The following is a 25,118-nucleotide window of genomic DNA, read 5'->3' on the forward strand; positions in this document are numbered from 1 at the left end:
ATAATCTCTTTTTTTATTGTATAAATTTAAAATCACGTAGTTCACCACTAGTAGGTAGTAGGTAGAGGCTTTCACCTCAACAATTCAATAAACAGGTTTCAAATTTGATGAAGGAACTTTCTTTTTGTTTAGGAATGGTTTGGTGATGCAGCTTTCCACGTGTGTATAAAAAATGTTTAACTTTTAATGATGAATGAAAAAATGTAGGCGGAGGTAATTTTCACTGGTCTCTTTCCATGGTGGGGCAAATGAAAAACGCGGTTCCAACCTTTATTGACATTTCTTTATGCGTTTCGAACCCTTTTGTCAACCCCTTCCTTCGTCTAAGTGGAGAATAATGTAGTAGTAATTATATATATTGATGTGCTTTTATCAGGTAGTTCATCCACGACAGTGGAAGATATGCCAGAGCCTCGTGTCAATCCTAATTGTGATGATGATGAAGAAGAAGATGAAACATCCGATCCTTATGACGATGAAGAAGAAGATGAAACATCCGATCTTGATAATGATGATGAAGAAGATGAACGCAAGATCATGAATTTCATGAAAGATTTGCCGATTGAAGTGTTTTACCAATGCCCGTCGTTGAAAAAAATGCTGTGGGCATTTTGGAGTGAGCCGACTCTCTCTCCTTGCAGTAAGCTGCTTTTTTTTCTCTCTCTCTCTCTCTCTGTCTTTTTGTCTCCCTTAATTTCTCACCTTTTTTCTTTTATTAACAGAAAATTTAAATATGTATAAAGTTGGGATGGAAATTTAATTCAATAGCAGCTTAGCTTAAGAAATTCAATCTTTTATCTTAATTAGTGGAGAACCCACCCTCCATGTGTATATTATGTGTATAATAATAATAAAGTTGTTGGATTGAACGGTGTAGGTGTTGGTAGTATTACGGATTCGGCAACTCACACCCCCACCACAAATCAACCCATCATTACAGACATCATCAAATCGGCCCTTCTAGACTACAATGGCATTTTTTATGGGGACGAAGACGTTCTAATACAGTTTTGGGCACCTATCAGAACAGAAACAGGGTGTGTCCAGCTTGTTACTTCAGACCAACCTTTTGGTCTTTCTTATGATCTTGATGAACGACTTCTTAAGTATAGGAAGCAGTGTTTGCAATACAAATTTAATGTGGATGGGGAAGAAGTAGAAGGCCTTGGAATCCCTGGCCGTGTGTTCCGCCAAAAATGGCCCGAGCATCTTCCGGATGTGCGACATTACTCTACCAAAGAGTACCCACAGCGTGATATTACTCTAGCTTGCGATATTGAGGCTTCTTTTTGTTTTCCGTTGTTTCAAACCTCTTTCCAGGAATGCGTTGGAGTTCTTGAGTTTGCTACAACTACCAATTCCGTTTTATACTGGACGTGTAAATCGTTTATCCAGGTTTGGTGATCGGATATGAATGCCATCATATTTGGAGATGATAGATATGATTTTACCTTTTCATTAATTTAAACCTTACCAAAATTATTAAATTTTTCTTTCTCTTGCAGCTTGCGGGTCTGAAAAGTTCTCTGTGTTGTGGATATGATTTTATTAGTAAGGTAAGTTAGAGCTGTAATATCCAAATGTGAGATTTGATACTTTTATATGTTTTCACTACTCTCTTCTCTCATCCACAAATGTCTATACCAGGTTGATTATCCGGATGAAATCTACAAAGGGTTGAGAGTGGTGTGCGAAACTCACGACTTACCTCTGGCTAAGACATGGATTCCGTGCGGGCATTTCAATGGCTTGGCCTTTGATGGCAATTTGGATAATAGCTATGATACGTTTGATGTAAGCTGTATGGGACCAGCCTTTCACTGTCATTTGGGAGCATCTTATTTTATAGATGAAGATCTGGAGGGTTTCTTCTATGACCGGAATGTTTTTCAAAGGGGGCATAGAATTGTTGGGAGTGCATATCAGTCACATAAACTATGTTTTTGCAGAGATATAACTCAATTCAGCATAACTGAATACCCCTCCATGCCCATTGCACGCTCTTTAGGCTTAACAGGTTGTTTTGCGATTTGCTTGCAAACTACTTTTTCCAACAATTATTATTACATCATAATAGAGTTTTTTCTGAATCCTAAAAACACATATGGTGAAGACCAAGGTGCCTTCTTGTGCCCAATATTAGAAACAATGAAGCAAAATTTCCCAAGCTTTAAGCTTGCTTCTGGAGAAGAACTCGGGAAGGAATTATCCATTGAAGTTATTAAACCTCGCATGAATCAGGAGCCTACTTCTTTTCAATGCCAAAGTACTTCATCTCCATCTAATAGGCCTGGAGTCTTACAAAATGGACAAGAGATGATGCAACCACATTCATCAAATCAACAGATATTTGAAGTTGATGATATCGACAACAGATGGAATCTTGTTGATGCGGCGCAAAATAGCATTCCTGTTTCTTGTTCAGATGAGGCTCGCATGAATCAGGAACTTGCTACTTTTCAAAGCCAGAGTACGAGATCTCCACTTGGGATTGGAGTCTTACATGATGGACAAGAGACGTTGCAGCCGCATTCATTAATTCAGCAACCAACAGATGAAGTTGAAGTTGATATCAACAGTGGAAGGAATGTTGATGCAGAGCAAAATAACACTCCTGGTTCTTCTTCAAATGGTGAACATCCAACATTCAGTCACGAGGAACTCAAAAAATATTTCGGAATGCCACGTAAAGTTGTTGCACAGAAGTTTAAAAGTAAGCTTACACAATAATTGAAATTGTTGCTTGTAATCTTGCTCTTATTATTTTCAAATTTTTAGATTTTGTTATTGAATACTTATTTTTGCAGTGAGCGAATCCACATTTAAGCGTAGATTGGGAGAAATTGGACTCAAGTGGCCATATGTTAGGGGAAAACAAAAGTTTAAAGGCTCTACTTTTAGACAAGACCCTCCTTGTTCTGATGCTCACATGACTCCACTTGTGAGACCACCAGTCAAGAGAAAGAAGGTTAATGACCCTCCCTCTAGACAAGACCCTCCAAGTTCTGATTTGCCTGCTCGCACGACTCCAGTTGTAACACCACCACCAGAAGCAAGGAAGATGACTATAAAGGCAACATATAAAGGTTCTACGGTAAAATTTGAACTACCTCTTACATCAGGAATGACGCAGTTGGAAGAGAAAGTCTCCAAGAGGTTCAAGTTAGATGTTGGAACTTATAATATCACATATAATGATGGTGAGGAACAAATTACAATACCCTGCGACGAGGACTTGCAGTATTGTATGAATGCTTTCAATTTATCAGGCAAGGATACAATCAGAATGTTAATTGAGCCAAAATAATTATACATGTTTGTTCCTAACAATTTGTTGGAATCAACTTTCTATTCAATATATATTTATATATTTTTTTCTTTTCAGCAAGCAACTTCCGGTTTTGCAGGAAACAATATGTTTTGTGTACGTGGCCATGAGATAAAACCTCTATCTTTCTTGGGTATGAATCCACTATATACCCAAATGATTCATTCGGTTCTTCATCTGGAGTTGGCATGTCTTCAATCAGCTTCATACTCAGTTACACACAGTTGTACTGAAATAAAATCAGTTGTGCTGAAATAAAGCTAGTAGAATTCCAATAAGTCTGGCGCAAAAAAAAAATTAAATAAAAGAAAAGAATTCCAATAAGTCTGGATCACAGTTCCTCCCTACTGGAGGGATTTAACTTTTCTTAAAAATAATATGAAAATAAAAAATAAAAAAATAAAATTGTGTATGCAAGTTTCAATATACATCATTTTGACATGAGTTAGATTCATCCTTACATATTTTCTCTCTCGCTCTGCTTCCCCCCTCTTTGGTGTTGAGGATGAATTCTTAATAACTTCACTGCAAAATAAATTTTAGCTTTTCAATTACAATTTACAAGTCGTGCTTGCATATACAACATGCATTTTTTTTTTTTATTTAAAAAAAAATTAGGTAAGTGTTTTTTTTTTTTTTTTTTTTTTTTTTTTTTTTTGTGTGTGTGTGTGTGGTAAGTAAAAACATAGAAATACTTTACAAGAAGCGATTATGTTACTCTCTATTATATATTGCATCAGAATATACATTTAGGCAGAAGGTTTACAAAATGTTGCTAAGATTGAATTTTTATGTGTGTAGCGAAATTTTCTTTGGTTAAAACATCACATGATTTTAACATTAAAAAGAAAAAAAAAAAGAAGAAAAAAAGTAATGTAAATTTTGTTTTCTTCTTAGTTTCCAGTCTTCAGTTGAAGTTTAAAAATGATTAATGATAATACAAGAAAAGCATACTGGCCACACAATGGATATATGTATACAAGTGTTTATATAAGTAAAAAATTAAGTGCACACTTAACTGAATTTAGATAACTTTATATATATATATATATATATATATATATATCTAGACACACACACACACACACAAGACACATATTGCTACATACATACGAACTGAAAATCTGTATTCAGATTGTCATAAAATCCAGCAGGAGCCCTTGGGTTGGATTTCACATACAAATTCCACATTTTCCTTCCTTCCCATATCCCTCCCTCAACTCTATCTTTAGTCATTTGGTTTCCAGATTCTTCCCTATTCATCACGCCAATGTTATTTTTCGCGTGTTGTTTGGTTGAGTGGGAAGGAAACAAAGAAGGAAGGGAAGGAAACAAGGAAGGAAGGGACGTCAAATGATCATATTCCATTCCATTATTAAAAAGAAGGCACTTTAGAAGGACAAAGATGTAACAAAAGCTAAAAGAAGCTTCCTTCTTCTTTTCCTCCAACCTTTTGGAAGAATTACGATGGACTTGGAGTGAAGAGAATTACAATGGAATTAACATGGTTTAAGATAGGTAGGACTGAAATGGAGTAAAAAGAATGCAACTTTAGCTTTTCCAGAATTACAAATGGAGGATCTATCGGTTAAAAGTCAATAGAGACAAAAAAAGAGTGCCATTTGCTTAACAGTTATAAAATGCTTGTTTTATAATACAAATACCATTTTTCATAATGTGTGCAACCAAAATGCAGAGTTGATGGATCTGTAACAAGAAAAAACTGGACAAATCTAGGAACGAACACATTTGTGAAATAAGCATTAATCGAAGATAAAATAAGAGAAAGCTAACTAAGATAGTTTGACCATGTATAAATCGAGACCAATATGTAGCGTTGAGAAAAGAGTGACATGGTAAACATTTAGGGAGATGTCAAAGGAAGAGTGACATGGTCCACGTTGTGGTTGATCCAAGGGGAAAAGGAACACCAGATTTGTAATTATATTAAAGACATGACAGTATAATGTGGTTGTCTATGGCCCCTAAATAGAACATAATGGTGAGAAATATTCATATGGTCCATTTCAAAAAGTTAATATGGCTTTATTGAGTTGTATGCATTCACACTGCCCCTTTCTGTTTCCTAAAGATAGTGCCAAAGTGGCTCAAAAAAGCCAGAAACCTGAACTATGTGGAATCCACTAAACAAATTTCTTTCGCCAGTCAGCCCTATCAAATATCAGATCCGCATGTAATAATGTATTTTCTTGCCATGGAATCAACAAGGATTCATGTATGCCGTTTACGTACTGGCGATCGAAATTGAGGAGTTCAATTTTGATGTAAGTCCTCATTGGCACACTACATCTCATGACAATAAATGGTCAAAGTTTTTAATAATTTCTATCTTGTCATTTTTTCAAATAATTCTGTAGTCTTTTTAAACACTAAAACAAAGCTACATTCCAACATCCAAGTTATGCAAATCGCATGTTCAAAAGTCTTCAAGATTCGTTAGCCATACCTATTTAGTCTACCGTGAAGGAACTTGTATTTTAGGTTCTAACTCAGTTATTACTGGGAAATTATTGGATCTCTGGTTGCTTGGACAGAGAAGTTTAGCAAGGGAGGTACGATGTTGTATGTATTGTGGCACAATTCAATGTAAGCTATTAAGTTGTGAGATATATCAGCACATCAACACATGTGATCTGTAATGACCCAGCTCCTCATGGATCCGGATCATTAAACGGGTCCTCACCCGCCCCAAAGACATCCAAGGGTAACACGGTCATTTCATGTTAAATTGAAGTATCGTGGTCCAAAAGGACAAGATGGTAATTTACCATAATTCAATAAATTGAGACCCAAAGGGGTATGACAGTCATTGCTTGCATCTCATAAACAAAGGTTCGGGGCAAAATCGTCGGTGGTTAAAATACAATTATTCCATTTTATTGGGTCATAAAATAATTACGTGCAACTTCAAATAGATGCCAAAGTGTAATTTGAGAATTTAAAATAGTAATTACATACAAAAGAGAAAACCGGTCGACGTATATACACTATACGTCAACTGGTTTGGGCTATGAACAGTGAGAAAACCAACTGTCGAGTTACCGGTCGACGTATGGCACGTATGGCTGGTTTGGAACGTGTACAAGATTACCACACTGTAAGATACCGGTCGGGGAGCCATACGTCGACTGGTTTGGGTCATTCACGTTCAAAATGCTTACTCTCAGGATACCGGTCGACGTATGGGATGCCACACGTAGACTGGTTTGGATTATCCAGACTCGGTGGCCACTGTCCAAAGAAAAACGAAACACTTAATGCTCAACCACCCACGCCATTACACTTACGTACATAAATTAAAATATACTTCAACATCAAACTATAATAACAACCATCACGTTGATAACGTAATTTGCAACACGTTATATGATATACGGAATTAACATGATACGAATTTAATTACATTACCCAGATGGCCATATACATGATAAATCCAAATATTTCACATATTGCAAAAATAATGCATTTTGTGTCATGCACTTTACAAGAATAATTCAAGTCCCACAAAATACATTCAAAAATGCCTTTAAGTTCCCTTAGCTTTGTGGTGGATTATCATCCGCAAATTGTTCAGTTGGTGGCTCCTAAGACGCACCTCATGAGACCCCGTGAATCCAAAACAAAGAGTAGGCCAATAGGAGTTGAGATCATTCAACATAGGAAAAGAAAAAAAAATACAACATGGTTATTATTCTCAACACAAATAATAAGATGCAATGGAAATGCAATGCATGCCGATGCCGCTCCCCATTTTCACAATCAGAATCATCGCCTTCAAACTGTTAATACAGCCCGCCCTTTGGTGACCCCGCAGCAACACGAGAGGAGGATTGGCTTCCCGACTCTTGGTAACCCCGCGGCATCATTATGGGGCCAGCTAGCTCTACCACGCTAGGGCGACTCCCTAGTTCCCTCTAAGCTATATTAACCTCCGGCCCTTTGGTACTCTCGCGGCGATCGGGTTTTCCAAAACACTTTTATCAAACTTTCTTTCCCAAAACTCCCCATTTTCATTTCAAAACGATTTCTTCCCTTCATGGAACCCAATGGGGTACATGCATGTCTCATGATCTCAATACTATGGAAATGAGGAATTTAACACAGCACAAGTAAGCATGTTCTCATGCTTCTAATATTTAAACCATAATTGGATTATTATAAAATACAATAGGGCATGCTTTCATACACCATTCATAGCATGTGAACAATACTATAGGCATAACTCACAATATAAGCATGCTTTTTAAATAGTGCAATCAAAACCAGTCTTCACATATTCACATATAAACATTCAAGACATTTTTAGGCTACAATTAACACAAATAAGCATGCTATAACATAATTCAAGTAAATTAATTCACAAAGGTGCATGAATAATGTGAATTAGGAAGCCCCTACCTCAAATTGACACAAAACCCTTGAAATGGATCAAGGAATTCGAAAATCAAGGAGGGCACCAAATATGAGATTGCTTGTATGAATGTGTAGAACTCGTCGTGCTCTTCGTTTTACCTCAAACGGCTCTCAATTTCTCCAAGCATTGAGTGAGTTATCTTGTTTCTAAGATTGGAAACCAAAATGAAAAAGAAAAACAAAGGAGCAAGAGGGAGAGAGAGAGACGCACGGGAAAGAGAGAAGTAAGAGACCAAAAATATGGTCTCTAAGAGCATCTCCAATGCTGAAATGCCAAATTCAGATGCCAAATCTATATTTTGATAGTGCTACAGTGTCAAAATGTTACATTTTAACAATTCTGCTCCAATGGTGTATTTCGTGAAAAATGCTATTTTTTGACACAACCGACATTCTTTTTCAACTACCATTCCCACCCTTTATATATATATGAAAGCTGTTGTGAATGAATGTAAACTGAAAAAAACATAAACTAATGTGAATGAACACTTGAGCATATAAATAAAAATTCCCTAAAACTTCTCCCTTATTTATCTTATTTTATTATTCCTTGATTAATTTACATGAAAATCATATTAAGTTTTTCTCCATCTCTAACACCATGTATGGGTTGAGGAAAACAACAAAAGATAACAGCCTGTAAGCATAGTAGTAATTGCAAATGCAGCAAACAAACTCCACACAGAATCCAACCTAAAATGTCAATAATCTTTTTTATCCATTATCTGGAGTATTAATTATCTATTATACAAAGAGTGTTAATTCCATTTTACAACAACTTATTATGTATTAATGTAATGTGATGCACTGATGCACGTCTATAATGAATTTATACAATAACACTAGTGTAATAAGAATTGTGCCCAGCATATTCCTCCTCATACTGTCTAGAGAAGAAGAGTAAAGGAAGAAAGAAACAAGAAAAGTGCAACTTTAATGATTCTGCAAATGCATGGCATTACTTCACAAAAGTCCAACTTTAATTTTATTTACTTGGTTGCTTCTTGGTGTCATTCTGTTTTTATTTACTTTGATGAATGAATATTAAGAATATAAATAAAGGTATGAGCTTAGGAGAGCAAACAAACATAATTCAACTCTTTGGAGCAAAACTTTTTTCCAGATTTGTATGGCACTAGTTATTATAGTATATTTTCATTGAAATTTTGTACAACGCTGACATCTTCATGCAACTAGACATAATATTTCCATGCATTTCATTATAATTTATAAACAAACAAACGCATCGCATGCATGTTGTGTTTGTTATCTGAGATTCTGATTTTGATAGATGAACTAAATAAAGTTGAAGGGACAAGAAATTAAAGAGCAAAAAGGTCTAAGGTATGGTTGGAATCTCAAGTTTTTAATTGGTGAATCTGATCATTTAAATAACTAAAATTAGTTATGGGAGGGATAGCCAGCTAAGTTTTTAATTGGTGAATCTGCTAACATGAACTATTACTTCTTCGGATTAAAATTAAAATCAGCCAGCAGTGAGATGCATGATAAAAGTTTGAATATCATGGATTTGTAGACAATCGGCCCCACTTATTTATATATAAATCACCTCATCTTAATATATAAATGTTGAAGTTTTTTTTCTATTTTAAAACACAAACGATCAATTTCCAGTGGATGAAGCAATAAGATGTATCCATGGTGGTCTGTTGTGTGTGTGCAAGTGTCAACAATGACCAGGTATGTCAATGAAACTGATTCTTCATCAAAGTAAGAATACAAAGACTCAGTCTCGAAATACCAGCAAATAATGGCTCTGAAGGCAATTTTTTTCATCAACAATCTAACAAGCAAAAATCTTTTTGTATATCAAGCAAAATCAAAGACCCAATTCACCCAAATTTTCCCTCACCTATATTGCGATCAATTTAAAAAATAATAATATTAATGAATCAATTTTCTGGAAGATTTAAAATTAAAATTAAGAGGAAGATAATGAACAACAATGTACCTTAGAGGTCAACAATGGATTGACGGGTACCCGGCGACGAATCGGAGAGACAACGATGAGGGACAGAAAGGGAGTTTATGAATCTAACCATAAAGGGGGTTTATGAGTCTAACAACGATGAGGAAGAGCAATGGATTGACGGTGACCGAACGACGAATCGGAGAGACAACGATGAGGATTTTGTCGCTGGTGGCCGGTCTCTTTGGTTTTTGTTGCCATCGTTCTCCTCTCTCTCTCTCTCTGTCTCTATTGCCCTAGACAAATACAACCGAAATTGGAGCCGTCCCTTATTTTCTGTGGGCCAACCCATATAGTAATTGCTATTTGTTTTGCTACAATTGGCACAAAAAATAACAAAGTTAAAAAATAGCAACCCAAATAGCATTGCATTAGAGAGCCCAATTTCAAGCCCACCTGTCATATTTTGAAATAGCAGCCCATATAGGAGATGCTCTAACTCATATTTGGGATGGTGGTGGGTCCCGCCACTATTTCTTTTCTTTTTTTGCCTTTTTCTTTTTGCTTTAATTCTACACCGCACACGAGTGCACCACATGCAAAAACTACTCAATCCACATAATTTAAAATGTACACAATGCAAATGGACCCAACCACAATCCCGTACACATAACGTGAAAAGACGAAAATGCCCTTGCGGCGACAAAATTCAGGAAAAATTAAAAATGGTGAAAATCAGAAACGTCACATGATCATTCCTTCTTTAACTTTTATTTAAACATAAAAGGTCTAGACTCCTGACTCTTGCTCCTGAAACGAAAATCTGTATTCAGATCGTCAGAAAATCCAGTAGGAGCTCTTAGGTTGGATTTCACATACAACCTCCACTTTTTCCTTCCCTTCCCATCCCTCCCTCAAGCTCCATCTTTAGTTGTTTGGTGTCCGGATTCTTCCCTATAAATTAGATATCACGCTGGACATTTTGTGCTTTCACTCATGGAACAGATGAAGAAACCAATAAAGATAACAAATTTCTTAATGTAGACTGAGCATCAACCAGTATATACCATATCACCGGAACTCAATTTCATAATAAGTTGTTTCAGCATAACCCTCCATTTGAATAGCTAGAGAAGAACACTATTCCGTCTAGCCTCAAAGGAACTCACTTATTTTGACACAACTCTTCTCATTTTCTCTCTCAATTTCCTATCGAAGTTTCACAAAAGTCTCTAGCTGTCTAGGTCAGTACTCTACTCATTTTCTTATTCTTACCTTATGTGTGGTGCGTGTGTATGAATCATCATGAACAGAGATGAGTTCAACACAGGCACCGTTATTGCCCTGTTAATACCCAATTTGTGTCGGAAACCAACATATTCTTCTTCGTCATTTTACCTCTTTCTCCAATAAAAATCAGTACCAGAAAGCCAACCAAAATCATATTATTACTCATGATACTCAATGAAAATCACAAAACACGAATGTTCAGTATGAGATGCACGGTGTATCCTATTTTCTTGTAACATTTTCATTGATGAGACTAAAGTTATGTTAAATGCTAAATCAGAAGTCAAAAAGAAAAATTTAGAATTAACACGGTTTAAGATAAGTAGGATTGAAATGGAGTAAAGAATGCAACTTTAGTTTTTCCAAAATTACAAATTGAGAGAAACTGTCGATGAAAAGTCAAGTGATACAAAAGAGGAGTGTCTGTTGTATTGTTGATTCGCGTATGCCTAATAGTTACAAAAATCATGTTTTCTAATACACAAAATTGGACATATGATAAATACCATTTTTTATAATGAGTGCAACCAAAATGTGGAGTTGAGATGGATCTGTAACAAGAAAAGACTGGACTAATCTAGGAACGAACATATTCATCAGTCAGTCCTATCAAATATCATATCCTCATTTAAATACATGTAACAATATATTCTCTTGCCACCTCATTCCATATTCTTTTAGTCTTCCTCTTGTCCTTCTGATATTTCAATGAACCAAACAATTACAAATGAAGCATTTGTTAGACTTAAGTGCACATGACAACAATATAAAAAAACAAAATTGCTCAACTAGTCCTCAACTGATGTCACTTAACTTTGCACCATCCTCATCCCAGCTACAAAAAGCTACCATGTGTAGCAACATTAATTTTCTTAAATATGAAATGGTTTGCCTTGTCATCCTGTGAACTAATTGCATCCTTGTAGCACTCTCTAACCCAAAGTCCCACGAAAGCATATTAAATTATTGAAAGTGTGTACTCAAAACCCCTCTACATCCATCAAGCAAACTTGTCAATTTCAGCATCTTTTTACAAGTAAATCCATCAATTCTATTTAATATCTGTAATGAACTGATTGCATCTTTTTACAAGTAAATATTCAATCAATTCTATTTAGTGGGTTGTCTAACCCACTAAAGCCTTCAACCGGAAAAAGATTAAAAATAAATAAAGTGATTAAGCTTACCAAGAAGAGGATCCCCCATTCAGATAGAACTTTAACATCGGCAAGATTCCTAATCAAGCGAAATTGATTGAGCACGACCCCCACAAAGAAAAAACCAAGTATCTGAAACCCACCAAGTTCTAATCAGCATCTCTTAATCATAAATTAAGAAGAGCATAAATTGATTAAACCAATCAAGTTTTGTAAATCTCCCATATTCTATAATAATAATTTCAAGATCACTCAAATAGATAGTCGGACCTTAATTTATGAATCAACAAGGATGTTGACAAGTGCTTTATCCATGCTAAAATTTTCATTATCCACATACATACAGTATTTGTGTAGGTAGATAAATGCATGAAGATGTCGTCCTGACTCCCATTGAGCTGGCTCTGAGGCTTTTAAGGCGTGGTTAGGAACAGATTCAGAATAAAGCCATGAATCTAACATGATTCAATTTAAACAACTAATTCATCAATTCTATATTTAACATACATTCTAACCAAGTATCTTAACACAACCTCTGAATACTGACCCCCAGAAACCTACTGAAAAAGTATCTTTATAAGTATTCCACTTTTTGCTTTTGCTTTGAAGAGAGAATGAGAGAGTAGAATAGCGAAAGTGATGACCGAAATAGAGGAGATGAGCTTGCATCACCGAAACCAGGGGAATAGAAAATTTGAAAAAGAAAAAGAGAAATTTTTACACTAAAAAAGGTTAGGAACCCTACAGGCTAGACATAAAATAATTTTTGTGGGACAAGTTCATAATTATAAAATAACACACATAAGTAATTAGAATAACAAAAAGGGTTACCGGGCAACTTCCCTCAGTAGGATATATCTGGCTTCGCCACAGGTATCAAGAATATTCCTTTCTTTTTTGTTTTCTTTTTCTTTTTCTTTTTTGTATTAATGTTTTGTATTCATGATTAATACCGTAACATTATTCATACCTCCTAAAAGTCTTCATGCTTAAATCAAAAGGTCCAATTAATTTTTAAGAGAACGTACAAACAAGACACAATAAGCTTTTTTATGATATTATAGAAGTATCTGAAACTTGACAGAAGAAAAGGACAATGGTAAGCAGAAACCCTATTATTAGTAAGGTTGCTGGGCAGGCATAAGTTGCACTAGGAGGCATTAAAATAAGAGGGACGTACACAAAATTCTACTGTAATCTAGGCTAGCAAGTTGACAAAACTAGAATTCAACCCATACCCACCCAAAGTATCAGTCTATATTCCAAGGACATTAGCAAGTTGCAGACAGAACGAATGAAGATACCATTACTGTAACCTTCACTGAGAAGGAGAAGATTCTGCAGGAAGAAACTTAAGAGAAATACTATTATATTTAAAACAAGGTAAGGAGGAACAAGGTTCGGCTTCAGCAAGATTTATGTAGAACAAATATGGATTTGATTCAAGCAAATATGTTAAAAACATCAAAATCTTACAATGGCCAATTTAGCCCAAACTCCACAAGATTCCACATTTTTCATTTCTTTTTCTGTTACTTCCTCTGCAATGAAACAGTGCTTCTTATCATGTTGTACAATTATGGGATAGAAACTACACTCTAAAAAAAAGGTTCATTTACTTCCTCTGCAATAAAAATGTACTATGTGGATATTTTTGGTAGTTACCAACACATTTGATGCTTCGTTCTTCTTTAACTTTTATTTAAAAATAAATGGTCTAGACTCTTGCCTATTTCCTAATGTCTTGTGCTGGTGGTGAAGATCCAATTAATCCTTACTGAGATTCTGAATTATTGAATTACCAAATAGCAGCTTTTCCAGTCAAATACACAGGTGTTCCTCTTATTTCTGGCAGACTTAGAGAGCAAGAATGTACTGAGCTGATTAATAAAATCACAGCCGAGGAGGAATGTATTGAGTTGGTTAATAAAATCACAGCCATAATTCAATCTTGGAATAACAAAAACAGAGTCCATTGGTATGATTTATTTGATTTCATCATAATGTCGCCAAGCATTACTTCTTCCTTTGGTTAGAAACTCAAGACAAATTACTTGCCCAGCGGAGAATGATTAAAATGGGATTTAATACAAGGATCAGTTGTGTTCTTTGTAGGGAAACCATCTCTTCTTTGAATTCTTACAGAATATGAGTTTCGTTTCTGCCCAAATGTGCTATTCAATGGCCTCAATTCCTAGTTGATAGCTCTGTTTTAATTGACTCTTCTCTAGTTGATAGGTTTACAATTCTAAGCTAATCAAGAATAAATTAGGCAATGGAAAGACTACTCACTTTTGGTACGACAACTGGAGCCAACTGGGTCCTCTGCGTCACAGGTATAGGTCTGTTGTAACCGATTCTTCTCTAGTTGATAGATTTGCAAAGGTTGAACAATTCATGACTGGTACATCTTGGTCTTTCCCAAATTTTATCCTTGTGAATTCTCTCAGCTCATTTGGTCATTTTTACAAACACTTTGTGGATCTTACTGCTCCCCAATGAATTGGAACTCAGTTGTCAATTGAACCTCTCTTTTCACTGGAAATCGAAGGCAACACACTTCACATCCAAGCTTGCATTCAGAGCGCCTGTCTATCATTTTTGGCTCTTCTCAGAGAAACCATCCACACACAATCAAAGGTCCTTCATCAAATTTGAAGTGTTGTTGAAGAGAAGCTTCTATCAATGCAATTGAGAGACGCTGCAATCACAACAGAAGGTTAATTCAGTACTGGGAGCTCCCAGTTTCTTTCCTCCGACCACCACCACGGCCACCGGACTGGTATAACTGTTACCCAACAGTTCGTTCGGTTCTCCACCGGTTACATTTAGTAGCCACCGTAATGGGCCATTTAATATGGTTATATTTTGGACGAATTTATATTAATTATATCATGTTTTGGGCCATTAAAATGTAGGCTCAATGGGCTTGTTTTTTGTTGTTTTGTTTGCTGAGCCTTATTCACAGACCATTGGTGAACCTTCTGAACCCATTCCTCCAGTTGAAAATAATCTTTTGGTTTATAGATATATATATGTGTGTGGATGCGGTGCACAATCCTTTGTTTTTTTCTTTTTCTTTTTTTGTGTCCTGGTTCAAAAATCAAAACTAAAGTTCTTCAGTGACCCATCAAGGCACTGAACTTTCATGCCACTGAATTCAAAAAGGTAACAAATCAAACTTGCGGACATTGCATTTTGAATTTTTGCCCTCGTTGCATGAAAATCTAATGCAATCACCGTTCATAGTAACAAAACTCAAAATATATGTGTGTGTGTGTGTGTGTGTGTGTGTGTGTGAAGAGTAAAAAAGGTCGAAGAAGATGGAGAAGAAGTAAATAAAGTTTGAAAAAAGAGGCACAATTTCGACAGCAAAAAAGTCAAGGGTTTATGGCTTTCGTTGAAAAAAGGAACATGCATTTGGTTTAGTTAAAGCACAAAAGAAAAATAAAGTTAAAAGTTATAGGAAATTCATAGTGTACTGACACGGAAAGTAATACTTTCCCATTCATATGTATAATAAAAATTTTGCATTTTTAGTGCTTTTAATTTTAATAAAAATTCTACATTCTTATAATTTTTTTGTGTATGTAAAATTTTATATATAAAGGCCTCTGTTGGCACCAAAACTTGGCAGCCACTTCAGCAGCGACGTGGACCAATGGGAAGCCGATAAGGGTTGAGCATGTCCAAGAATGGATCGGCCAGTTTGAAAATATTAGGAGCAAATATAGAAAGATATATTTCAGCCACCTAATGATATGGCAGTTGCTGAAATATAGCAACTCACATTTGACTTTTTTCAAAATGGGCTGTTAACAGAAAAGGAAAAGGCTAGAGTTTGGATGAAACTCAATAACTAAATTCCTATAAAATAGGAAGTTTAGTTTGATGAAAGAAGGAAAGCTTTGAAGACATGTATAGAAGGTTGGCAGCATGAAGTGAACAAATCTAATTGTGACAAGTGGCCTTGACATGGCGCTAAAGGATGGGCCACTTGGGATAGAACACGGCTGCCAAGTTTATAAAAGGAAGTTTCTAGAACTTAGCTACTTTTCAGCAACTTTCTAGCAACGTTTTAGCAATATCTCGGCAACTTACATGTGATTAAATCGAGGAAGGTTGTTTTTACAGAGATTTCCTACTGAAACAAAACAAGAAAGGAAGCAGAATAACGATAGGATTTGACTGAGTTCAAATTGTGAAGAAAAAGAATCAACGAATGAGAGATTTTCTAGCAATAACTTAGGAAAATAAGTTGAGATAGAACTTTTATAAATAGAAGTATTGTATTCCTATTCCAATTTGTCCAGCACCACCACAAAACATGCATTTCAACTAAAATGTTTTCAATTGATTCTACGTCATTTTCCTATCAATTTCTTTATTTCAATTTAATGGCAATTGATTAGATCATTGTCAACTATTTCAATTCAGCCATTTACTTTCTTTCAATTTCAATTATGCCAATTTTAATTACGCAATTTTAGTTAGGCTTTCAATTCAATGGTAATTGATTAAATTCTTGTCATTGAATCATTGTGACAATTGATTAAATTCTTTTCATTACTTGGCTGATGGCAATTGATTAAATTCTTGCTATCACGTTTCAGTGGCGATCGATTAAATTCTTGCCATTGTGTTTGGCTGATGGCGATTGATTAAGTTCTCGCCATCACGTTCGGCCGGCGATCGATTAAGTTCTTTCCGCCTGTCTTCACTCGGCCATTCCATCCATTTAAACATTCATCAGCCGTTGCATTTCTTTAGACACTCTAAAAAGTCCTTGTTACAAACAAGGCATAAAAGAACCTTGCTGGGAGTTCTTACTAGTCTCTCTCCCACACAATCACATGAGAGTCAGCCATCGGAAAAAGGGATAGGCTGATGTTCAATTACATATTTTGGGTATTTTGTACAAATACTCTGGCACGCCCGCGAAGAGTCCATCGACCGGCATAGGGAACAAAAACCGCGCGAACAGCCTCACTTTTGAAAGTTCCTCTAACAACTCTCAAATTTTTTAGAATTTATTGCCTAACAAATTTATAATTATAAATTTTTAATGGATTAGACTTAAATTTGTGAGGAAGATGTTGGAATTGAGTTGAGTGTGGTGACGTCTGATTAATCCATCTTTCCGAATAACTACGTAGTAATTCGTTACCACTATGTAACAATTATGATTTATGACCGAACCTGTTTTTTAATATTTTGAGATTGGCTTAAAGTTTTGTCATTATAAGTATTTAGGACTTTTTCTTTTTCTTTTTTCAAGTAACCTAAAGACTGGGGAACAGTATCGAAATGATGAATTACGGAATATATCATTTTGAGAATTTGTACACATATATATAGATATTTTTTAAGTAACTTAATATCGCAATTAAAATTCAATTGAGAAGATTCAATTGAAATTGAGTTCATATAATTTTTAAGGCATGCTAGGAAATAAAAATACTGAACACTTCCCACCACCGACATTTTCCATAACCTCTATTACAATGTAAACTACCAACAACTTAAAAAGTCCCAAGGCCTTCTAGGTTGTGAATTTCGTAAACATAATTCCCTGCCACACACACAGGAAAAAACAAATAAAACAAAAAAAAAAAAAAAAAAAAAACCTTATGGCAAAATAAAAATTTTATAATTTTAATTAAAAATATTATATAAAAATTATCAAAATAAATTCACTTTTTCAAATAATTGATTAGAAATTTTTTTTGAATATTTAAAATTTTAAATATTGTTTTGAGTAATTAAGATTTTCTCCATGTCTCTAAAGTCTTATTGCAAAGCATATAAGATTTTCTTTAGGAGATCCTACTTTACTCTTTTGATAATAAGGCTAGAGGGAATTGAAGGTGAACTTTTTGAACCCCTTCCTCCTAACATAGAAGAGTCTTTTAAACACTTTGGGAAGTGGCTCACTTTAAGACTTTTTGGCAGCTGCTTTTGCTTTATAGTTTTGTTTACATCCAAAGCAGAAACAACGTCACTACTTTGAAGTGCGTTAAGTACCATTCGAAAGCATCTTTGGAAACTGTGAGATATAAATTTTATAATTGCAAGTTTTGATGTCAAAACCCCAATCAAGTTGTAATTTTCTATTTACTTTCGAGTCTCGATGTTGGAAGCAGAACAATAAGTGCATGCACACTTCGATTCAATGAGAATGTCATTTAGAATATGTATGTTGGTGATGAACACTTGTGAGTATGTTTAAAGTTGGGCAGGAGAACAGAGGGTGGAAATAATACTCAATAAAGTCCAGACGATTGCACTTTATACTTAAACTAGTTACATTTTCTGCATGAAATCTGCTTTCCAAAAAAGTCCATCCGATTAACTTCTGAAAAAAAATTACATTTTCTGCATGAAATCTGCTTTCAAAAAAAGTCCATCCGGTTAACTTACGAAAAAAAAAAAGTCCATCCGGTTGCACTTGTAAGTCTATTCGATTGAAACTCTATATTGTATTTTGATACAAGATATGTATACAAGAGAAATTTATATAGGAGGGGTTATGTGCGATGAACAAGTAAACTCTATATGTATCTAGTAACTATATATATAGTAATCCTATACATGGTTAGAATATATTCTACAATATATTCTAGAAAAAATTTGTACAAATTTATTGTAAATAAAATTTAAAAGTAGGACCATTTTATTTATTTTTATTTTTTATAGGACTCAACTGTCTTAAAAAAAAAGTTGGTAGAGGAAATTTTCGGTCATCTCTTTCCATGGTGTGTGCCAAATAAAAAACACGGTTCCAACATTTATTGACATTTCCCTTTTCTACATATTTTGTGAACCCCTTCCTTCGTCAAAAAAAAAAAAAAAAAAAAAAAAAAAAAAAAAAAATGTAGTAGTTATATATATATATATATATATATATATATATATATTTATATATATTTGATGTGCTTTTATCAGTAGTTTCCTCGCAACATACATTTTTAATAGAATTATTGACTTCTTTATGGAACACTTGTTAGTTTCCAATATTTGTCGGCTTCAGTCTCGGCTTTGTTTACTATTTCAACCTTTCGTTATTTTTTAACCGAATAAAAAAGAAAAAAAGAAATTTCAAATTGCAATGAATAAAGACAACCTTGGTTTAGGACATAATAGCAGTGAATTCGCTGAGTCAGACGTATGAGCAATATTTAGTGGGTACAAGTCTTCTTCTTCCTAGCAACATCTTTTTCTCCAACTGGTTGTATTTTTCCAAATGTGTGAAAAATCAAATTTTGGTAATTTTAATCATTCACTCAGAATTGCCAAACGCGTTAAACTTGTACCCAATTTCCCCTCTCTATCTCATAACTAGTAAACACTTTCTCTCTTTTGAAACATACATGCACCCCCTCTCTCCCCTCTAATATATTAAGTGGATACACGTCGCCTTTTTTCTCGAAACATCTTTTTCTCTTAAGTCCAACCGGTTGCAATTTTTTAAATGTGTGACAAATTATATTTTGGTAATTTTTTTATTTCTTATTTTACCCAAACTTCTAAGGCTATCCTTGCACAATTTTAAAACCTCTTTTTACCTATATAAGCCTATATAAACTCTCCTTCCATCTTAATTAATTATGGTTTTTAAAAAAATTATTTTGCTATTGAGAGCTTTCTAAGAGTATTTTTGACCTATATTCTTTATTCTTTTCAATTTACATGGGGTGGATTACAAAACTGGTTTTGTTTCATTTCTAAAGTTTCTTAAATTACAACCTAGTCATACTTTTACACCTTAAAGACAACTTAGTCATATTAAATATCATTAAGACAAAAAAAAGTCGTAATTTTAAAATTTATCTCTTGAGAAAATTAGAACCTAGTTATTTGCAATAAATGTAGTTACATTGATTATCTAATTCGATTTTAGACACGCATCACTAACAAATTCGATTTTGGACACCCACAAGTCCAATAACTCACGTTAGCCTCGTAACAAAAACAATCTTTATTTTTTCCAAAAACAAACAACTTCTTAGTTGTTATGCAGCCGAATTTGAGTCACAAACCCCGGTTTTGCTAAATATTTAATTAGGGCAGAAGTTTAAAAATGCAAGTCCTCGAAAGAACAAAAAAAAAAAAAAAAAAATCACAAATTTTAGATCTAGGTTACTCGAATGTGCCTAAAAGCAATTTCTAAAGTTTTCTTACCTGAATGGATTTTAAATTCTTCAAATAAAATTTGGTTAAAAGTCATAATATATACCTTAAAGACACACAAACCCTAAAATTCACAAAAGTTTAGGTCCAACTCTCTTAAGAAAAAATATTTGAAGATGTTTTAAAATTTACGAACTTAGATGACTTAAAATTGTTCAAAAATCACAAAATTATTATGTTTAAATGAAATAAATCCTAGATTTCATAAATTTTAGGTCTAGACCAAAGTAGTCAACCAAAATAGATAAATATTTTAAAATCGGATATATTTTTATTGGATAAATTTAAAGTCATGTAGTTCACCACGAAGGAGGTAGAGGCTTTCAGCTCAACAATTCAATAAACAGGTTTGAAATTTGATGAAGGGACTTTCTTTTTGTTTTGGAATGGTTTGGTGATGCAGCTTTCCACGTGTGTAGTATAAAAAATGTTAAACTTTTAGTAACGAATGAAAAAATGTAGATGGGAATCGATTGTGTTAAAAGAGTAAGTGGAGGTAATTATTGGCTTGTCTCTTTCCATGGTGGGGGCAAATGAAAAACACGGTTCCAACCTTTATTGACTTTTATTTACGCGTTTTGAACCTTTTGTGAACCCCTTCCTTTGTCTAAGTTGAGAATAATAATCTTTTGAACCCTTGAATAAAAGGTTGAATGTAAGGTAGTAATTATATATATATATTGATGTGCTTTTTATCAGGCAGTTCATCGATGACAATGGACGATGAGCAAGTTATTGAGTTCGAGTATTTGGATGATATGATCTTGGAGTATCTTTTTAATCATGAAGAACTACGCAAGATCAAGAATTTCAAGAAAGATTGGCTGAGTAAATTGTCTTTCCGGCGCCCGTCGTCGAAAAGAGAGCTGTGGGCATTTTGGAGTGAGCCGACTCTCTCTCCTTGCAGTAAGCTGCTTTTCTCTATCTCTATGTCTTTTTGTCACCCTTAATTTCTCACCTTTTTTTAAAAAAAAATTATTCACTGAAAAATGAAATATGTATATAGTTGGCATGGAAATTTAATTCAATAGCAGCTTAGCTTAAGAAATTCAATCTTTATCTCATGTGTATATTATATTTTATCTAATAATAAAGTTGTTGGATTGAACGGTGTAGGTGGTGGTAGTATTACGGATTCGGCAACTCACACACCCACCACAAATCAACCCATCATTACAGACATCATCAAATCTGCCCTTCTACACTTCCATCGAAGTTGTTATGATGATGTTCGACTTCTTATACAGTTTTGGGCACCCATCACAACAGAAACAGGGTGTGTCCAGCTTGTTACTTCAGATCAACCTTTTGCTCTTACTTATCGTCTTGATGAAGGACTTCTTAAGTATAGGAAGCAGTGTTTGCAATACAAATTTAATGTGGATGGGGATGGGGAAGAAGTAGAAGGCCTTGGAATCCCTGGCCGTGTTTTCCGCCAAAAATGGCACAAGTATCTACCAGATGAGCGACATTACTCTACCAAAGAGTACCCACAGCGTGATTTTGCTCTAGCTTGCCATATTTCGAAATCTTTTTGTTTTCCGTTGTTTCAAACCTCTTTCCAGGAATGCGTTGGAGTACTTGAGTTTGCTGCAACTAACATTATCAGTTTATACTCGACGTGTAATTCGTTTATCAAGGTTTGGTGATCAGATATGAATGCCATCATATTTGGAGATGATAGATATGACTTTACCTTTTCATTAATTTAAACCTTACTAAAATTATTCACTTTTTCTTTCTCTTGCAGCTTGCGGGTCTGAAAACTTCTTGGTGTGATGGATATGATTGTATTAGTAAGGTAAGTTAGAGCTGTAATATCCAAATGTGAGATTTGGTACTTTTATATGTTTTCACTACTCTCTTCTCTCATCCACAAATGTCTATACCAGGGTTTAGATACAGATGATCATCCAGATATATGGGATGAAATCGAAGAAGGGTTGGAAGTGGTGTGCAAAACTCACGACTTACCTTTGGCTAACACATGGATTCCGTGCGGGCATTTCAATGGCTTGGCCTTTGATGGCAATTTGGATAATAGCTATGATACGTTTGATGTAAGCTGTATGGGACCAGCCTTTCACTATGTATGTGACGCATCTTGTATTCTAGATGGTGAGCTGAATGATTTCTTTGATGACTGGAATGATTTTCAAAGGGGGCATGGAGTTGTTGGGAGTGCATATCAGTCACATAAACCGTGTTTCTGCAAAGATATAACTCAATTCAGCATTACCGAATACCCCTCCCTGCCCTTTCCACACGCTTTTGGCTTAACAGGTTGTTTCGCAATTTGTTTGCAAAGTATTTTTTCCGACAATTATGATTATATCATAATAGAGTTTTTTTTGAATCCTAAAAACACATATGGTGAAGACCCAACTACCTTCTTGTGCCCAATATTAGAAACAATGAAACAACATTTCCCAAACTTTAAGCTTGCTTCTGGAGAAGAACTCAGGAAGGAATTATCCATTGAAGTTATTAAGCCTCGCATGAATCAGGAGCCTACTTCTTTTCAATGCCAAAGAACTTCATCTCCATCTAATAGGCCTGGTGCCTTACAAAATGGACAAGAGATGATGCAGCCACATTCATCAAATCAACAGCCAATAGTTGAAGTTGATGATCTCAACAATGACTGGCATGTTGTTGATGCGGAGCAAAACAATGGACAAGAGCAAAATAACGTTCCCATTACTCGTCCAGATGAGGCATGCATGAATCACGAACCTGATTTTTCTCAATGCCAAAGTTCTATATCTCCGCCTAGGCTTGAAGTCTCACATAATGGGCAAGAGACGACGTGGCCAGATCCACCACATCAGCAACTAACATATGAAGTTGAAGTTGATGATATCAACGATGGAAGGAATGTCAATGCAAATTCAATCACTTATGAGAAGCTCGAAAAACATTTTGGGAAGAAACTTGAATATGTTGCACAGATTTTTGGTGGTAAGCTTATACACTAATTGAAATTATTGTTTGTGATCTGCTCTATTTTCTACTTTTGAGTTTCTTCTAATAGGAATATTAGTTTATTCTTTTGCACTTGTAACTTATATGAGTTTTTGTTATTGAATTCTTATTTTTGCAGTGAGCCGATCTACATTTAAGCGTATGTGCCGAGACAATAAAATTAATCGCTGGCCGCGGAGCAAGAGAAAAAAGGTTGAAGGCTCTCCCTCTAGACGAGAACCTCCATGTTCTGATTTGCCTACTACGAAACTCGTGACACATCACATGACTCCGCTTGTAAGACCACCACCAGAGGCAAGGACGATGACTATAAAGGCAACCTATGCAGATGATCTGATAAAGTTTCAATTACCTTTTTCGTCATCAATGGTGGACTTAGAAGAGGAAGTTTCCAAGAGGTTGAAGTTCCATGTTGGAACTTACAAGATCAAATATACAGATGATGATGGTGATCGGGTCTTAATAGCCTGCGACAAGGATTTGCAAGATTGTATGAATGCTTCTAATTCATTGGGCACGAATACAATCAAAATGTTCATTGAGCCAATTAATAGAATATCTCCTTTAGCCTAACTAGTTATGTATGTAAGTTCCTAACTATGTGTTGATACAAAGTAATCAAATTGTTCTTCAGTATGTATTTGTGTAATTTTTTCTTTTCACCAAGAAATATACTCCCTCCGTCCCATAAAAAGTGTCACTTTTAGGGAACTGTGACTCTCACAAATTGAACTGACACGGTTCTCTAAACACAACACTCTTTGCGGGACGGAGGGAATATATCAGTAGTTTCTATGTTCTAACTTTCCACTTTGTTCTCTAGTATTGTCGGGTCTTCTACTTGTGCAATTTTGTATTTCAAAGTTTGCGTACATTTCAGATTCTAAAAAAATTTAGGAAGGTCATTTCCGATTCTAAATTAATTTTTTCATTTGATGAGGTAATTAGTTGTTGCAGATATACTTCCATTGATTAGAAGGTAGTAGGCACAATGACCATGGAAGCTTAATTTGGCTCAATGACTCACATCGACCTTCTTTTTTAAAGGTAAAAACGTACTACTAAACTACGAGTCTAGGGTCACCCTTTAAATTTATTTTTTTGAACAAACAACTTTTTATTTGTTAAGCAGCCAAAATTGAGACACAAACCTCGGTTTTCTTAAAGATTATTTCAAAAGCCAGAGGTTTAAAATGCAAGTCCTCAAGTTTTCATAGATGCTAATAAAGCATTGGAATTCTTAAATTCTAAATATCATAAAATCATAAAAGGCTTTCGTAAAAAATGAACTCTAAAAAAAAAAAAAAAAAACAACATAAATTTTAGGTCTAGGTACTTGAAAGTACCTAAAAAGCAATTTCTCAAGTTTTCTTAAATTAATGGATTTTAAGTTCTTCAAATTAAAAGTCATAAAATACACTTTAAAGATACACAAACCCTAAAATTCACAAAAGTTTAGGTCCAATTCTCTTAAGAAATAATATTTGAAGATGTTTTAAAATCCACAAACCTTGGATCACAAAAAAATTGTTTAATATGTTGGTCTTTTTTTGGGTACTCTGTTTTGGTTCATCACTCACCATTTGCGGGTTGAGAATGGGTTACTGACCCATTCATACCCAACCAATTCAAAACCCGTCCAAACCCACCCAATTGCCACCCCTAGTCCGGCCCCATCAACCCTTCAAGCCCCACAATGACAACGACGACAACCAAGCTTAAAATGCAGAGGACCTTCATTGAAGCCTTGATTTCTCTATCCCAATAGTAGCATAAGGTGGCTGTGATTCTCATGCTAGAAACA

The 25,118-nt window shown here is 34.9% G+C and overlaps 2 protein-coding genes across 2 annotated transcripts; both read left to right on the forward strand.

Moving 5' to 3' along the window:
- Positions 1-266: 266 nt before the first annotated feature.
- On the forward strand, positions 267-3,388 carry LOC132300179 (protein NLP3-like). Its single transcript, XM_059797156.1, has 5 exons — positions 267-640; positions 878-1,395; positions 1,506-1,556; positions 1,648-2,713; positions 2,808-3,388. Exons 1-5 carry the CDS (start codon positions 403-405, stop codon positions 3,305-3,307), a joined length of 2,373 nt encoding a protein of 790 aa, XP_059653139.1. The 5' UTR covers positions 267-402; the 3' UTR covers positions 3,308-3,388.
- A 17,603-nt stretch (positions 3,389-20,991) lies between these two features.
- LOC132300180 (protein NLP6-like) lies at positions 20,992-23,950 on the forward strand. Its single transcript, XM_059797157.1, has 5 exons — positions 20,992-21,235; positions 21,446-21,969; positions 22,080-22,130; positions 22,222-23,290; positions 23,433-23,950. Exons 1-5 carry the CDS (start codon positions 21,013-21,015, stop codon positions 23,885-23,887), a joined length of 2,322 nt encoding a protein of 773 aa, XP_059653140.1. The 5' UTR covers positions 20,992-21,012; the 3' UTR covers positions 23,888-23,950.
- The last annotated feature ends 1,168 nt before the right edge of the window (positions 23,951-25,118 follow it).

This window comes from Cornus florida, unplaced genomic scaffold (assembly GCF_030987335.1).
Source record: "Cornus florida cultivar Cherokee Brave unplaced genomic scaffold, ASM3098733v1 CherokeeBrave_3.0.0_Hap2_Chr03, whole genome shotgun sequence".
Lineage (NCBI taxonomy): Eukaryota > Viridiplantae > Streptophyta > Magnoliopsida > Cornales > Cornaceae > Cornus > Cornus florida.